The 18725-nt window shown below is 35.1% G+C and overlaps 1 protein-coding gene across 3 annotated transcripts; it reads left to right on the top strand.

Annotated features, from left to right (window-relative positions):
• The first annotated feature begins 55 nt into the window (after positions 1–55).
• Positions 56–18356, top strand: TYW5 (tRNA-yW synthesizing protein 5). Of its 3 annotated transcripts, XM_082397439.1 has the most exons (8): positions 56–208; positions 5081–5235; positions 9560–9629; positions 12032–12076; positions 12704–12841; positions 14576–14663; positions 15069–15185; positions 17938–18356. In XM_082397439.1, exons 1-8 carry the CDS (start codon positions 131–133, stop codon positions 18192–18194), a joined length of 948 nt encoding a protein of 315 aa, XP_082253565.1. In that variant the 5' UTR covers positions 56–130; the 3' UTR covers positions 18195–18356. The 3 variants fall into 3 exon arrangements, with proteins under 3 accessions (XP_082253565.1, XP_082253566.1, XP_082253567.1); XM_082397440.1 differs by lacking the exon at positions 15069–15185; XM_082397441.1 differs by lacking the exons at positions 5081–5235; positions 9560–9629 and having other exon boundaries at positions 65–208.
• The last annotated feature ends 369 nt before the right edge of the window (positions 18357–18725 follow it).

An 18725-nucleotide genomic window follows, 5' to 3' on the forward strand; every position in this document is an offset into this window, starting at 1 on the left:
CAGCCGGCCTCGTGGACCTTTTCTCTCCCGGACCTTTTCTCTCCCGGACCTGTTTCCGGGCGGTCCGCGCGGTTGGAACGTGTTAGGGCCGAGGTTCCCAGGACTTGGAAGAGGACGGGCGTGAGCAACCATGGCCGGGCAGTGCTTCCCGGTACCCCGGCTCGAGGGCGTTTCGCAGGAGCAGTTCATGGAGCACCTCTATCCGCAGGTGAGGCCCTCTTGCGGGGCAGAACCGCGGGAAGCCGGTGGATACCCGTCCCTAGCGCTCCAGCGGCTCCGAATTGGTTTCTTGCGATCCAGGGTGTGGGGAGGAGGTGGCTGTCGGCAGAAGGTGGCTGGTTGGCCCGGCGGCCAAGGGAGAGGGTACATGGGGGATGTTGACTGGCTCATCTGTTAAGTTTTCCGTTCCACGTTTCTGGGGAGCAGGTTGACGGCAGAGCGCTGGCTACGAGAAATATTTTGCCTAAGAAGCCCTGCTAGCTGCTTAGCGGCCTTGCGGGAGTCTGATTACAAAGTCTTCTACCGTTACCATGGCAACCCAGGGAGTTTACCCCCCCCCCCCCACCCCAAGTCTTCCATCGGGTTTCCTAAAATCTAGAGGAGGTTTCGCCCCCAACCCCAGCCAGTGGCTTGAACGGCGCCTGTCAGTATACGCGAGTTACTGGGTCTGAAGGAGAAGTTTTTCACTGCACTGAGCCAAAAGGGGAAGCAATGGGAATCCTCCGACAAACTTCCACTGGTCTTGGAGTCTAACTAACGTGGGTTCTAGTTCAGACGTTCGATTCTCTTATACGTATAATTCGAACCTTAGTTCTCAGAGAAAAATACTAATGGGGAAAAAAAGTGTTTTTACTTGCCGTGCTTTGCAAGGGAATCCAGGCTTCAGAAAAACTAAGAATAAAGAGGCCAGCAGATATTTACAGAAAAAAAAAAAACAACCCACAGGTTTACAGTTAGCCTGCTCATGAGAAAGAAACCCGCCCCCCCCCAGCAATTTTACTTGATATTTACATCTATAAGGGTGGTCATTGAGCTACAGTCCTGAGTATTACAAAAGTCAGGGATGAAGTTTTTTTCTTTTAGGAGTTAGCAGCCTATAGGGAGGATTCAAGCCTTAATTTATTTGGGAGACTAGTGCTAGATAGGTTGTTGTCCTCCCTACCCCACCGCAGGACACGTTAGTATAAGATGCCTTCAGGACAGTATTATGAAGACCAAATGATGTATGTATGTGGAAATGCTTTGGAAGATGAATAGCAAAAAGTGTTTTGTAATTTAGGCTTCCCAGACAAGACATACGATATGTCACAAAGCATCACTAAACTTCATAAAGTGGAAAATTACAAACAACACTCTGGTCACAATGTAATAAAACTAGAAATTAATAACTAAATTGCAAAACAAGACATTTTTACCTGAAAACGCTAAAGAAAAGCTGTGAGGGGGTATAGTCCTATCAGATTTTTAAACGTGTTTTAATATTTAATAGTGTGGTACGGGTGCATGAATAGACAGACCAGAGGAATAAAATAGAAAGTCTGGATGAAGGCAGATGTGTGTACACACACACAAGTATTTATCCAGGCTCTGGAGATATTTATATGTATGTGGAAATTTAGCATGTGATGAACATGACATTTTAAAAATCACTGGGGCAAAGATGAACTTTTAAATAAATAGTGCTTGGACAAGTGGATGGTCACAGTCATTTAGAAAATGATAAAATTAGATTTATATCTGACACTGTACACAAGAGTGATCTCCAAATGGATCAGAGATCTAAATAAAAAAAAAGAAACTACGTTAAGTACTAGAGGAAAACATGGGTAAATTTCTCTGCAATCTAGGTCTATGGAAGGGCTTTCTAACTGTGACTCAGGTGTGATAAATGATTAAAACTGTACATAAAATACAAACTGGGAGAAAAATATTTGCAACATATATTTCATTAAAGGGCAGTAAAAGCCCATGTATGTAAAAAACTTTTAAAAATTAATGGGGGGGAGGGCAAAAATCTGATTAAAAAATGAACAGTTGACAAAAAGATAAAAACGGCATCTAAACACATGAAAAGATGTTCAGTTTTATTCATAAGAGAAATTAAACTGAGATACCATTTATCTATAATATTGACAAAAATCAGAAGGCTTTAATAATAACATTCTTTGTGGGTCTGTGAAGAAACTGGTACTCTACGTTTTATGCCAAGTAGTACAACCCTCATGGAGGGGAATTTGGCATATCTAACAAAACTGTTGATGTGTTTATTTATGATATAGCAATTCCTCTTTCGGACTTTACTCTGGGGATACACTTCCAACAGTATGAAAATTTCTAGTGTTTATTATGCTTGCAAATTATTACAAATAACCTAAAAACCTATGCATAGGAGACTGATTAAATTGTCCATTTACACTAAGGTGTACTAAGCTGTAAAAAAGAATTGAGGGAAATAATCTGAACTGATAGTAGTGATTTCCAGGATATATTTTAAAATTTTTTTAAAAAAGCAAATTACAAAAACAATACATAATAAGACACTTTTTGTATAAAAAAGAAGGGGAAATAAGAAAGTATATATATTTTTGGTCACTATGCAAAAAAGAAATACAGGGACGATAAGCCAGACATTAATGAGAATGATTATCTATAGGGGATGAGTGATTACGAGGTGGGTGATTATAGATGCGGTGACCTTTTTTGTATAATTTTGATTTTGGAGATCACGTTACTGTTTTATATTCTACAATAATAATAATAATAAAATTAACAAGGATGAGGAATGGTTCAAAAAAACCAACCAAACTCTAATATAGAATATACAAGTAACAAGTGAACCTAAGTAAGGGAGAGGAGGAGAAGTAACCTAAGTCACTTTTGAACACAGTACTTTGATTATATATCAGTCTAAAAACAAAAAGAACTGTAAACAATACTGAATTCTAGTTTGTAGACTTTTTTTACAGTGGTGTAACTTAGCAATTGCAAAAGCACTTATTGTGAATTCTGGGATTGTACAATTGATTAAACATTGAGGATGATAGGAACCAGGTTTCTCACTAAGAGAAGGGAGTTTACAAATATATAAACAATGAATATTAGAATAAATCTTGTGGTATAAGATCAGAATTAGGTATCCGTATTGGACGTATCGTGGTTCATCATACATCCATTAATTGTGTGTGTGTGTGTGTGTGTGTATAGTACATACTGAGAGAGAAAGAGAAATAGATAAATAGATATAACTATATGCATATGCAGAATATGTGTGTGTATATATATATTTGGGGAGGAGAGAGTGAATATATACACACCTTCATGTGTTTCCTAGCTCTGTTCACTGAGAAGGCCTAGAAGTAATGACACACCAATAGTCATAAACACAGTCAGAACCCAGATCATGATTTCTAAACAGCATTCCCCACTAGAAGAAACCAGAGCTGCTTGAAGAAATGACTAGAGGGCTGGGACAGAGATGTAAAAGGATACTGGATTGTGTTATTTTTCCATAAAGTAAGAAGTGCTGGGGTAAAACGTCACAAGAGCCAGCTCGAAGGGACTCCTGCTGGCCAAATCTGGGATAACTTGAGCATCAAAATTATATCAGTAGATTATAACTCAGTGAATAAAATAAGTGAATGGAGAAGTTAGAGCTGATTTTTACATTAGAATACCAATACATGTACTAACATGTAGAAGGTGATGGAGTTTTTTCTTTAATCACGATTTTTACACTCATCGTAGCAATACTTGATTGAGGCAGGAATTACCAGTTGATCAAAATTAACACCATAAATAATAGGGAAAATATCATGTGCTACCTGATGTGTTGCACTGAGAAAGACACAACATTGCTTTTGTGGTACATTCTTTCCAAAAATGAGTAACCTGAATCTAATATGAAGAAACATCGGATAAACCCAAGTTGAAGGGCATTCTACAAAATAACTAGCCTGTACTCTTCAAAAATGTCAAGGTCATAGAAGAGAGTCTGAGGAACTGTTCCAGAGTAAAAGAGATATAGTAATTAAATACAATGTGGCATCTCAGAAATAGGGAAAAAAATATAGAGGATATTATAAGGATGATTAGCAAAATTTGGATACAGACTGGATTAAAGTATTATATCAGTGTTAAATATAATTTTTTTTAAATTTATTTATTTTATTTATGGCTGTGTTGGGTCTTCGTTTCTGTGTGAGGGCTTTCTCTAGTTGCGGCGAGCGGGGGCCACTCTTCATCGTGGTGCGCGGGCCTCTCACTGTCGCGGCCTCTCTTGTTGCGGAGCACAGGCTCCAGACGCGCAGGCTCAGTAGTTGTGGCTCACGGGCGTAGTTGCTCCGCGGCATGTGGGATCTTCCCAGACCAGGGCTCGAACCCGGGTCTCCTGCATTGGCAGGCAGATTCTCAACCACTGCGCCACCAGGGAAGCCCAATAATTTTGATAATTATTCTGTTATAAAAAGAATGTCTTTGTTCTCAGAAAATATACTCAAGTTTTAGAGATAAAGGAGCATGATGTCAGCAACTTACACTGAACTAGTTTAGAAAAAATTAAATTTAAAATGTTTCTCTCTGTACACACATAACAAGAGTGAGAGCAGATGGTAAAGTAAGTGGAGCAAAATGTTAAATTAACAACTAGTGACTCAGAGTAAATGGTATATGGGAGTTCTTTGTAGTGTTCTTACAACTTTTCCATAAGTTTAGAATGGTATCAAAATAAAAAGTTGCAAACAATATTTAAGTATAAAGCACAAATTTTAATCAGTCGTATTTTTTGTCATAAATAACACTCTAGAGAATGCTTTAAATAATACTCAGATTTCTCTTGTTTCTAAGCTTATGGTGGCACTTCTGTTTTGTTTGGATTTGTTTTCCTGATGTTAAAATTTTGTTCTAACTATATCACATGGGTCCTCTTCCTGTTTTAGTTACAGCATGAATTGTCAGAAGGTTTGATTTTGAGCATCTTGGGATAAAGAATCATTTCTTATTTGTTTTTATCCCTTTATTACCAGATACAGCTCCTGATACATTGTTGGTTTTCCCTAATTTTTGGTTGATTTTTTCCACACAGAGAAAACCTCTAGTGTTGGAAGGAATTGATTTGGGGACATGTACAAGCAAATGGACGGTGGATTACCTAAGCCAAATTGGAGGGAGGAGAGAGGTGAAGATTCATGTTGCTGCAGTTGCCCAGATGGACTTCATTAGTAAGAACTTTGTGTATAGGTATTTTCTTCTGAGGTTTACTCTCGGGATACACATAACTTTATTTAAACCTTTAAAATAGTTTTGCATTATTATACAAAGACCATATGGCATTTTCTCTTTTGGCTAGTTTGATATAATTGTGGAGTAGCTTACTAAGTTTTAAAGAATGGCTTTTAAAAGACAAGAATTCTGAACTTACATAATTATACAAAGACATTTACAAAGACCATTTTAAAAATATGGTGTCTACCCAATACCTTCTGGAGTCATGGAAAGAGCAGAATTTCTGTAACTAGAGTTAGATTACATCTAAAGCTCGGTGTACTTTATTCATTCAATGCTTCATTAATTAGTTGATCCTCCCACATTAGTAATTGTTATCTAGAGTAATAAATTCTAAAGTTTTCCTTTAAAACCTCTTTTGATTTTTAAATGCCCTATTTTGGGAATATTTTTTAATTCCAGATTGTTTTTAGATAAGTATAAGCTCATGTTTTCTTTTTCTGCCCTCTCCAGAAATATAAGACAAGTGGTTGCTATGTTTGGTATAATCTTTTATCAACTTGGATAAATCAGGCTTAATTTTCTTTTTTGTCCAAATAATCCTAAATACTTTAAAATTCCCTCATGGTTGTCGTTTTATGCTTTGGAATGTCTTAAAAGTAAAAGATAGTTAAATGCTGCGGAATATCTAAACTTGAAAGCTTTAAATGCTACAGTCTTATAGATTTAATATGCTATTTATTCCCATGAGTTTATTCCCTTGAGTTTCACTAAATATGTTAAATTTAAAAACAAACAACTTTCAAATTCTGAGCACGTGCAGTTCCCAGCAAATTCAGTCTATTGAAAAACCATGTTGTTCACAAAAGACTGATTTTTAAAGAAAGGTGGCTTTCACTGTTCCTTCCAGAGTTTAAAGATGAGTTAAACAGAGCTTCTAATGTCCAGGGCCATTCTTTTCTCCGTAGAGTTTCCCAAGTTCATATAGCAGCTTGCCAAAGCATTTCTCGGTTTTTGATCCTTTGAATATTTGCCATTACAGTTTTGGTTTTTAATAGGCCATGGATTGAATTTAATTACCATAAATTTTTTCAAGTGTAAGAACTTTTCATTTTTTATTAAATCAAGAAAGTGGAAGAAAGTGCTGGAATGATGAGCATTTTTCAGCCTGCAGTTAATGATGTTTATTTTCCAGGGAGCCCAATGCTGTAACAAATGGGTATTGAAACTTCATCTTGAGTTGCCTTGATGTTATGTCATGTCCTATAAACTTTTCAAAACATGTTTTGAAGCACGTATATTATGTAATAGTTCCTATTCCAGCTTCCTCTAAGCCTTTCACTACAGCTACTAAGGAGTTGCAAGATTATTTTCTTAGAGTAAGAAGGAAAATAGATTTAGTCATTTTGGGCAGTTATCAGGGAGTAGGAAAGAAGGGAGGCATCTAGACCAAAGACAGAGACTAGAAAGTAAGAAAACCTACGCACATATATAATTATTATCAGTTCAGTTTAAGATTGCATTTCTGCTTTTTAAACATTTGAAGATAAATATGTTTCCAAGTCTTAGCTTTTACTTCTCTCCTCTTGGTAGCTCTAACTGTTCTTCCAGAGTCAGTATACTATAAAAAAGAAGAGCCTTGTGTAGTGAAAGGATACTGTTGGTATTCTTCTGGCCATAGATTTTTTTTTTTTAAGCCTGAATCTTATATAAGCTTTGCTTCACTGCTTCTACCTATCACATCATCTGACTCCTATCATCATCCTGCTCTCATTGTTTGTTATACTTTCATCATTCCTGATCTTGATTTTGCGAAGCAGCCTTTCCAAAATGGGGAGCAGAACAGTAAAGATTTTTTTTCTTCTTTTTCTAAATGTTGGTAACTGCTGCATGCTGCTGCATTATCATTGTTGTTAACCCCACCATCTGTCCTTTATTGAACACTTACTATATGTCAGGTACTGTGCATCCTAGATTATATTACTCATTTAAACTTCTGTGAGGTACATTTTTTAAATAATAATTATACAGATGAGGAAATGGAAGTTTAAAAACGTTAAATAACTTACTCAAGATTGTATAGCTTGAAATGATGGAACTAAGACTTATACCCAAATTTGCCTGACCCCACCAAGTCCTAATAATCCTAACCCCTCTTTGATACTACCTCCCTTACTGGTCTGTATGTCAGTCCAGACGAGTGGAACTTCTATAGCAGATGCCCTTCTTATCGAAACATGCATAGGATAGATAAGACCTTAAGGCCAAGGAACTTAACAATTCACATACCTCATTTCCTCTTCTCTCAGCTTAGTTTCTGTAGAAGCTCTGACAGGTACTATGACCTAAAGGAGAAGGTTGCTGGGGGCACCCGAGTTCTGCTTCTCTGGACTGAGCTACTCTATCTGGCCTCTTCTTGTAAAGGTCTTGGGTTCTCTCTAGTAAAAAAGCTAAGCCTTAGCAACTGCACCAATTTCAGAGGTAGTTTTGGCCCAGAGAGGCTTCCACATTGTTCCCAAACTCTTCAAAGATGCTTTGGTAGGAGTGAAGAGCATATAGTGAGGTCAGAGATGGAAAACATTGAACAAATAAATTTGTTGATATTATTAGCCAAAACTGTAGTAGTAGATTGGTCTGAGTAGATGACAGACTCCTTGGAGTGCTCACTCTACATAATTATCAGCAGTGTGTCCTCAAAGTCTGATTGACACCTGCTAGTCCATAATCTGGCGTCAGACTCACTCAGCTTTGCAAAAGGATACAAGGCAGGAAACAGTATTCCAGCAGGATAGAATCAGTGGGAGTCCTTATACCAATCCAGAAGCCATTTTTTGGCTCACCAAGTGACAGCTTACTTGTAAGGGAACAAGACTGACTATAGAGGTGGATGCAGAAACACCGTAGCTTAGTTAAGCCACTTAGTCCACAGAAACCAGCAGCATGAAATGGCTCATGACCTTAGCTTCTCAGTTCCTCCAAGGACCATACTCAGTTACTGAGTCACACTGCACACAGAGAAGCCAAGTTCTCTACTTCCTAACAAGGGGTTTAGTTCACTCACCATCCTTCTAGTCTAGACATAATAAAGAAAGGGTCTTTTTATTTTTATTTTTTTTTGGCTGCGCTGCACAGCATGCCAGATCTTAGTTCCCCAATCAGGGATTGAACCTGTGTCCCCTGCAGGGGAAGTGTGGAGTCCTAACCACTGGGCCGCCAGGGAATTCCCAAAGGGTCATTTTTTACAATAAACAATGTTACCTGTTCTAACAGCTGACATTCCACATTTATCTTAACCCAGTATGTTTCTAGGAAAACATTGCAAGGTCATCTTACAAGGAAATCTTACCTCCCCAAGTACAGATATCAAGTGGAAAGATATTTGGTAATAAGAGTGAAAGATTACAACTCTTAATCAGAGGTGTGGAGGATGGAGTGCAGTGAGCCAGATGCTTTTGAAGTCATTGTCTCGATGTTCCTGATAAGGTATCATCTAGGGGGCAGTACATTTGATTCTAGAAGGTTGAATGGATAGGATGTGATGCAGAGAAAAGATAGCCCTTCAGGCTCAAGAGTGTGAGGTAAAGGAAACAAACTTTGCTTCTGCAGTGTTCAGCCCTGTTCACCAGGATGGAAGGAGACAGGCATTTGGGCAGAAATATGTAAGAAGAATAAAATTTGGTCACTTCACTGGAATTCCTGAGCTATTCCTCAGAAGCCTGAAATGATAGAGGGTGGTACAGGAGGATGAGAGCAGTTTTGTGTGCTAGTGCCAGAAGGCAGGTGAGAAGCAGAGGGGCTTTGTCTTCATTGGACTGTTTGCTTGTTGTCTCTTCCGAAGTAGCATTGGTATTGATAGCTTGCCCCATTCATCACAAGACTTGTTTTGCCAGGACACTTGAAAATTAGTAGCAATAAAAGCTTGAAAGTTGGTGTATTTTCAAAGATACCATATATACCATAGAACCAGAAACATTTTTCTTAACAGCAACTTGGAATAGAAGTATGTTGATATGAGAAGGATCCATCTGTACTGTAGATCTATTTGAAATCAAAATTTCAGACAACCTAGGTCAAATAAGCTCAATGCTAAATGAATTTTGAAAACTTATAATTCTACATAATAGGTTATAATAAAAATTATGGATATTGTAAAACAGAAGATAGATCTAACTCCAACAAGCAGTATATATATATATATATATATATATATATATATATATACACACACACACACATATATATATATATATATATACACATATATATATTTATAGTGACTAGAGTATTACTAGATGATTTATTGTTACTAAGTCCAAGGATTCTTTTGTGTTTATTTCAGAACTTTACCTTTTGGCAAGTTGGTTCAGAGGGCCTCTGAAGAAAAGCATAAGGAATTCTTCATTTCAGAGGTAATTGCTTTTAACACATTTTCTTAAGAAAGCATTAATATGTAAATACTAAATTGTTTTCTTATAAAAGAATATTAGATATGTAAGAACTATAGCGTTCCATATATCCTAGCTGTGTTATTTATTAGGTCTCAAACCTTGTCCAAATTATCTTTCTGTGCCTCAGTGTTCTCATCTGTGAAATAGGAATAATAACGGTACCTATTTCACAAGGTTTTTGTGACAGTTAACTAAAGAAAATCTATAGAGTACTTAGCACAGTGCCTGACACGTAGGAACCACTCAACTAAATGTTAGCTATTAATATTCCTCTGAAAATGCTTTGGTCTGATATGCCAAGTTCAAATGCTAATGGATAACTTTATTTTCATATCTTACTATTAGACTATTTCTATATTTTATTATTGTTATTATCAATGTGATTTCTAGTGTGTGTATTTAATATTTGTTCAGAATTAAATGCAGAAGAATTCATATTTACGTTATAATCCAGCTTTAAATAATTCAGTTTAAATGTCTTGAGATAAGGCATTGAGGCTTTTATAAATACCTTTTTTAAAAAAAATTTACTCTGTTATCTCAAAAGCACATTTGAAAAATAAACTGCTTTTTAAGCTTTGAAGAAAGCTATTGTCTGCATCTGAGCCAGCTGGGCTGTTTGTCAGTTTGGTGGTAAAAAGTGTTGTGTTTTCACAGTTCTTTCATCGGGTAACGTTTACACTATATCCACCAGTATCTCTACAAACTCCAGAAATCTGTATTCTATAGTATGACTAGAATATCTACTAAAACTGAATCTATTAGCTATACCTGAAAAATGTTTTTTTAACGTTACAGCCATGCTTTAACATATATGTTCAGTTGCCCTTTGGTATCAGTCCTTTCCTGTCCAAGGGTAATGAGTGGCACAGATGTAAATAGCCATGAAATGTCAAGTGAAGTAAAAGAAACAGAGACAAGATAAAGGGATTAAAGTCTAAAAATTAGGGTGAGTGTGTAAGTAAGATGAATATGGACTCTCAGTTCAGTTCTCTAGGAAGCATATGCTGAGATGGAATTAGGACTACAAAAGGTTTATTGGGGACTAATACCTGTGAAAGGAAAGGAGAGGATTGAGTAGAGGGTGCCATCAGACAGTGATACAGAGCTAACTGTCTCTCTGCCAGCTCAGTGTGGAACTCCTGAGCGAAGACGACCTCTTAGAGGAGTCCTGTCTTGGGTAGCAATGTCTAGGCCTTTTACCATCTTGCTTAGTCATTGGCTGGGGCTACCCCAAGAAGAGCATGACCTTTAGTTCAAAGGGTGAGGTGGACCTGCAGGAGTTAACAGCTGGCAGCTGTAACTTAATCACACTCCTTGCAAGTAAGTTATGAATCCTTTCTTGAAGGGGGGTCTGCGGTGCATCTCTGTACCTGCCACATGAATTTGCCTTTTAAATCTTGAAACATTAGAACTGGTAGAAACTCTTAGAATTTTGAAGAACATACTTTGAAATCTATTTAGCCAGTAATAAATTTATGGAACTTATTTGATATGGTACTAGTTAAAATTTTAAAAACAGCGAATCTAGGAGTTTAGTAAAATTTATGAACAGAGATGTATAATATATTGTTAGGGTAAATAGGATATATTTTGAAGTTTGTGTTATAATGGTCAATGTAAGTATAAAAGAGGCAGAATTCTTGAGTTGGGTTGCCCCTGTGCTTGACCTGATATATCTCAGTTCTCTAATTATTACAGGAAATGCAGGCAATACAGTGCTTCATAATTCAAATAGTTCCCTATTAGAGCTACTCAGTGAAGTTATAGTGACAATTTTTTAAAGCATCAACTTAAACTTATTACTGTGAAATGACATATTTCTAATTTGTACATGAGCTGACTCTTAAGGATTTGGGTTGAGAATTATATGATTAGGGATAAACTTAGCTTTATAAAATGCAATGTTTCAGATTTTAAAAAAATTATTTTTAAAAGTATAAAGTATTTTATTTATCTTCTATTCTACATTTGTATTAGTTTGTCGTTGGCCCTTAGCAATGCTATGAGATCATATGTGCTATACAAATGGGAGTTCTTTTAAGTCTTAAGACACTGTTAAGATTGTAAATAATTTGGAGTATGAAGTCTAAATTAAGCATTGTGGCTTTAGATGTGGTATGTGTGTGTCGCCTTTAGGATTTATTTTACTTAATGTTTTGTGGATCCTGTCGTTATTACAAGCAGCATATAGAGACATTTCTTCATACAGCCACCAGAGAGCATTAGTAGAAAGGGTAAGAAAATGGAACTTTTTCAGAAATGACTTAAGAGGGTTAGATTTTCAGATTCATTTCCTTCCATCTTTACTTTCTAATATTTTTAAGTGAATACTGATGTTGTTTTTCTTTGGGATGTTTAAGGATGAGAAGTACTACCTACGATCACTTGGAGAAGACCCTAGAAAGGTAAGAATTCTGAATGTAACAAGTTGTCTAATCTCTCCACAATTAAGAAATCTGCTCTACTGTATATTTTACAGATGGCCATTCAGCTAATAAAATATAATCTAAAATAATTATAAAAATCCTGGATAATTCATATATATGTATTCAGAATCAAATTGATATGGACACAGTGTTAAGGAGTGGTCCCTAAAATGATCAAGTCAGATTCTATTTTTTCTCTTTATGGCACTATTATTTCTTTACCTTCTTTTATTCTTCTCCCTTAGTAGTACCCACAGGTTTTATGTAATTGATAACATTCAAGTTGATGACTCCTAAACTTAAATATTAGAGTAGATGGCAATTGTATGATTCTTGCTTAAAGTAGGAAGAACTTTTCTATTAATGAAGCATATTAAGCTTAACAATAGTGACATTGTTGAATGTCTTGGTACATAGTCGGTCATTCCTTCAGTCGAAAGATCATGCGTTGGCTATGGTCATATCCTAGTATTTTAAAGCAGTGAGCAGAGTTTTGCCCCATTCCTCCTTATTATCATGGGATCTGATGGCAGCCTTAGATAAAATAAGCATTATGCTAATATTGTGTTTATTATTAAAATTCTCATTATGTTTCTCTCAATGCAGGATGTTGCAGATATCAGAAAGCAGTTTCCTTTATTGGAAGGAGATATTAAGTTTCCAAAATTCTTCAAAGAAGAGCAGTTCTTTTCCAGTGTTTTTCGAATTAGCTCACCAGGGTTACAACTTTGGACCCACTATGATGTATGCTACATAAATGAGAAATCTAAAACTACAGTAGCTCTTTAGAATTTATGGACTTAACATTCACAGTTTCAACTTTCTGGAGGTTACCCCAAAGATCTTTGACATGTAATTTGCTGAAACATGAGGTTTGAAAACAGGTGCTCTGCAAGGAGTGAATTATTTTAGTTAATGCCAAAGCCTAGTTAGTTTCTTATATTTGCATTTCTCTGTGGTCTTATTCTTGGTTCCTCATTATGTATATACTCAGTTTTTTGAAGTGTTTTTTTTTACATGTGAAAAGTAGACACCAGATGAGGGGGAAAGCTGCGAAAGTGGGAAAAATGTTAAGGTTGTGGTATGAGGATGTTGAAGTGATACATGACTAGATGGAACCATTGTTGAGAAAGGCAGAAGTTTGTAGAGAGCCATTTCCAATTATAAGAATCTGGGGACACCTGAAGGTCTTAGGCTATATATCCCTTGAGCATGTCAAGTGTCTACTGTATTTATTGAGCAGCAGGATGTGTAGAGTATTGATCTTGATCATTTATTCTATGGTGTTACAATTTTATTTGCTTAAACATATGCATATAAGTATCTAAAAATATTAAAAATCTAGTATTGTGTTTGGTTTGGTGTTGGGTGGAGAAATTTAGAAAGCTTAAAGCAATACCTAATAGGTTTCTAAAGATAAAAGAATATTTTGAAAAGTTCTGAATTAAATTTAATAAAGTTTTAGAAGTGTGTTTTACAATTTAGCTGAGGCCCTTGGGAGGATTTTAACATAGTAACTCTATAATTAAATGAGATAGATATAAAGTCTTAGCATATTTTTTAAGGTTTTATTTACATGAATGATAAGGTGAGAAAATGATGTGTTAACTCATACTTTTTAACTGTATTCAATGACTATATTTTATGTAGTATCCATTTTATCTTAAATATAAAGTTTTTCTTAAACATAAAAATAAGTCAAAGGAATGCTAGTTATATAGTTAAAGTTTACATAAGTCAAGGGTTAGTGGTAAAAGGAGAAATGCTTAGGTAGAAGTGATATGTACTCAATAAATAATCATGAATATATCTTGCTTAGTATATATTTTAATTCCTTAGCTGAGAATTATGCAGCTCTGCCTTTTAACATTTTTCAAAATTTGTACTAATGTAGTGTACCCTTACAAACACAGGAAAAGTCAGGATTGCTCCATTATTAGGTTCATCAAGAAAATTTGCCAAGTTATAGTCCTATAGAAATAATTTGGAAATCAAGATACATACCTATAACCAAATTATGGTTGGCCATATAGTAAAAGAGTTCAGCAGTAATTGCAGCAGTACCATGTATTTTCCCAACACCTGGTTTTCCTAAGTGCTTTCAACCTGTTGTCTAATTTTGGCCTTATAGCATTCCTTGACAGATAAGTAAGATAGATACTTACCAAGGGGAGCCTCAAATAGGTGTAACTATACTTGCTGTCAGAATGGTGGGGCAAAGGCAAATAGTTTTCTGACTTCAGATTTCCTACCAGCGTGCCAATCCTTCCCATTTTAAGACAGTGTTGGAGAAATAATGACACAGTTATGTAACACAACTGTTTTCCTTGTTAGATTACAATATTACTGTAAGTTTTAGGTAATGTGAGTCAAGCTTTATTAAAGAATAGGATTTACGGTTAACTGTTTGGAATACCATTGGTTCTGTGTATTTGAATTTTAGATACTACTTATTCATAAGTTCTTATTCGTCTTCAGGTAATGGATAACTTCTTAATACAAGTGACAGGAAAAAAGCGTGTTGTACTATTCAGTCCTCGAGATGCCCAATATTTATATTTATCAGGTACTATTTTTTTTTTTAAGTTTAAATTTCTGAAGTTTTATTTATTCAGTTAGTTTTTTTTTTTGAATCTCTTCATTCTCATAGAAAAACTTTGTAGAGCTTCTTCCCAATTATGATGTATTGTATTCTCCATTGTGTACGTGTATACATGTGATGATAGGCAATATGAAGAATGAGATTTTCAGATTATCTTAATTATATTACATGGATGTCAATGGTTATAAATAAAGGATGAGTTATTGAAAATTGTCTTAGGTTTCAGGAGAATAGTAATCATTCTCACATTGTGAGTACACAAAAGTAGTTGTACAGGAAAAAAATAAATTTTCAAATTTATATTTGTGGTTACTTTTTAAAAAAGTGCTAACTGCTCAATCTATATTATCCTTTTTTGGAACTTTTCAGGTACTAAATCAGAAGTACTGAATGTAGATAACCCAGACTTAGCTAAATATCCACTGTTTTCCAAGGCTAGACGGTATGAATGTTCCCTTAAAGCTGGAGATGTATTATTCATTCCTGGTAAGAGTTCTAGACTTCAGTAATTTGCTCTTTATAATATTTGTACTCTGTCATCCATCCATTATATGATTTTTTTAGTAAAAAAAATTTGTTAGATGTATCCTGTCATATACAAGATGATTTTTATACACAGATGTGTATGTGTTTAAAGTATGCTTAGACAAATTCTTACAATATTAACAATCTTGTTTTCAAAGGCAACCTATAAATATAATATTATTATACTCTAATTTCTTTTATTAAAGGATATCAAACAAGATACTTTATTATCTGGGAGAAGATTATACCTCATTGTACTTTTAAAATCATTTGGTTTCTAAAATATTAACATGTTTTAGAACTGTCACTTAAGTATTTACCAAGAAATAGTAAATATATTTCAAAGCCAAGAGAGATCAGAGATTTTATTAAATATCAAAATGTTACAGCCTTAATACCTATGATATCTTTTGTATGCATTATTTTTCTACAGTCTGAATTAGTGTCACTTAATTTTTTTGAACAGTAAATAGGCATTAGTTATTGTTAGTAACCAGTGATATAATTAACATCTGTAATTATTATGCAAAACTGAATACCTGAAGATTATAAAATCATAATTAAGATTAAAGGGATGCATTAACAAATTCTATTTATATAGTTTTATTTTCTATATCTAAGTTAATATGTTTATAATAATAACTTTTCAGTGATAATAAAATTAAGTTAAAAAGTATTAATAATAATATGATGATCTCATTTGGGACTAGATTATAAATTCTTGGAGGACAAGGAACCATGTTTTGTTAATCTTTGTATTGTCCTGATAAAAGGTCCTTCACATAATTGTGTATAAAAATTTGATACCTTGACTTCTTAATCTTCATTGAAAACAACGAGCACATTTTTTTTTTTTAACATCTTTATTGGAGTATAATTGCTTTACAATGGTGTGTTAGTTTCTGCTGTATAACAAAGTGAATCAGCTATACATATACATATATCCCCATTTCTCCTCCCTCTTGCATCTCCCTCCCACCCTCCCTATCCCACTCCTCTAGGTGGACACAAAGCACCGAGCTGATCTCCCTGTGCCATGTGGCTGCTTCCCACTAGCTATTTTACATTTGGTAGTGTATATATGTCCCTGCCACTCTCACTTCGTCCCAGCTTACCCTTCCCCCTCCCCGTGTCCTCAATTCCATTCTCTATGTCTGCATCTTTATTCCTGTCCTGCCCCTAGGTTCTTCAGAACCTTTTTTTTTTTTTTTTTTTTAGATTCCATATATGTGTGTTAGCATACGTTATTTGTTTTTCTCTTTCTGACTTACTTCACTCTGTATGACAGACTCTAGGTCCATCCACCTCACTACAAATAACTCAATTTCGTTCCTTTTTATGGCTGAGTAATATTCCATTGTATATATGTACCACATCTTCTTTATCCATTCATCTGTCGATGGACACTTAGGTTGCTTCCATGTCCTGGCTATTGTCAATAGAGCTGCAGTGAACATTGTGGTACATGACTCTTCTTGAATAATGGTTTTCTCAGGGTATATGCCCAGTAGTGGGATTGCTACAACCAGCACATATTTTTTAAGTCCATTGCCATTACTTAAATTTTGGGGTTTTGTGTCTTGAGAGCATGGTTAAGGGTGATGTAGTTCTCCCTTATTCTGTATACAACTTTAAGAGAAGAAAAAAAACAAAACAAAACAGAAATACTGAACATTTGCATATATTTTGAAGTAAGAGCACAAGTCCCATCTTTGGATGTAAATTTAACAGAATGGTTACCTTTTTTTCCTGTTACATTGAATATGGAAAAAAAGGTTCTGAAAGAAAGAGTAGTTAAGATTAAAACCATGTTTGGAACCTAGTTTTGTAAATCAAAATATTTTAAGCTTTTGTTTCTCCTAGAGCACTCAGAATGAGTTTGTTTCTAAAATTTAGCATCTTATAAATCTTCCTTTCTCCTTTCCACAAGATTAAACTTTTTTTGGATGTGACTAGTATTTCATCTTTATTATATTGTAGTGTTGCTTTAGTATTTCTGTAGCACCTGTGTTTTGAAAATAGACTCAATTGAAAACAAAGAAGTAAGCTTTCTAGTGGAAGTAAAATATTAATTAGCTATATGATAAAAGTTTACTCATCCTCTCCACAACCAAAATATTTGCTTTTGTTTTATATACTTATTATAAAGGAGCTGAAAGAAATATAAGACGATTATAATTGCATTAGAAATGTAAAACTGAGGAGGCTACAGTGAATGCAGATTCAAGCAAGTTAGAAAACCAAATGCAGCTTACACAGGAAGTCTTTGAGAACAAAAGTACTGTACTGAGTCAGAAAAGGTCAAAGATACTCCTCAAATAATTGAAATGTTCTGTGTATAAAAAATGAACACTTTTGATGTGGTTGTGTGACTCAGGAAGTGTAAACAAGTAACACAAAACACAGCCCCAAATTACAGAACTACAAAACAAATATAACTTTATTATGTCTTTCAAGTTAAAAGGAAAGATTGCTACTTCGAAAGGTTTTAAACGTAGGGTTGTGCTATTGACACTTTAAATTGGTTGGCAATTCATAAAAGTTAAAATGATTCTGTTAAAAGCTGGGAGTGTGCTAACGAAGGGATCTAGTTACAAGAATTATTTCTTGCATTGGCTATAATGCAATTCGTGATATTTCACTGACATTTTGGGTTTTTTTTTTAACTGTAGCTTTTATTTTTAACTTTTTTTTTTTTTTTAAACTTTTCCAGCTTTATGGTTCCATAATGTAGTATCTGAAGAGTTTGGAGTGGGAGTGAATGTCTTTTGGAAGCATCTTCCATCTGAATGCTATGATAAAACGGATACCTATGGAAACAAAGATCCTACAGCAGCATCAAGAGCTGCACAAATTTTGGACAGAGCCTTAAAAACCCTGGCTGAATTACCAGAGGAATACAGGGACTTCTATGCACGGCGAATGGTCTTGCACATTCAAGACAAAGCCTATAGCAAAAACTTTGAATAAATATTGAAGTGAATGCAGTGAGCATAAACTTTTAAATACAGTTCAACTCGAATATTGGAAAAGTATAACAAGACGTAAATTATTTTTTTAAAGATTTATCCTTTGTTAAAATAGGAAAGATAAATCAATCTCAGATTTACAGATTAAATAAGTATGAAGGCATGTTTGTGTGGTTTCTACTTAATACAGATTGTTATGGTTGAAAAAGTGCTGCAGTGGGACAGCTCTTTAGCTTTCAGGTGCAAATAACTAAAAATCCAACTTAAAATGACCTAAACAATAAGAAAATGTATTGAATCATTATACATGAAGTCTACTGATAGAAAGGGCTTCAGTATTTCCATTCCAGTGATTCAGAAGGGTCACCAGGAACCTTTGGGGGTTTTTTCTCCCGTTTTCAACTGCAGCATTGGCATCATCCTAGTGCTGGCTACCCTCGTGGTCATGGGATGGTTGCCAATAGCAGTTGGGGCTGTGTGCATGTTCATTTACATGAAGTGGAGGAATCAGGGAGGATTCCAGGGGCCCTCT

The sequence above is a fragment of the Balaenoptera borealis genome (assembly GCF_965194805.1).
Source record: "Balaenoptera borealis genome assembly, chromosome: 6".
NCBI classification, from domain to species: domain Eukaryota; kingdom Metazoa; phylum Chordata; class Mammalia; order Artiodactyla; family Balaenopteridae; genus Balaenoptera; species Balaenoptera borealis.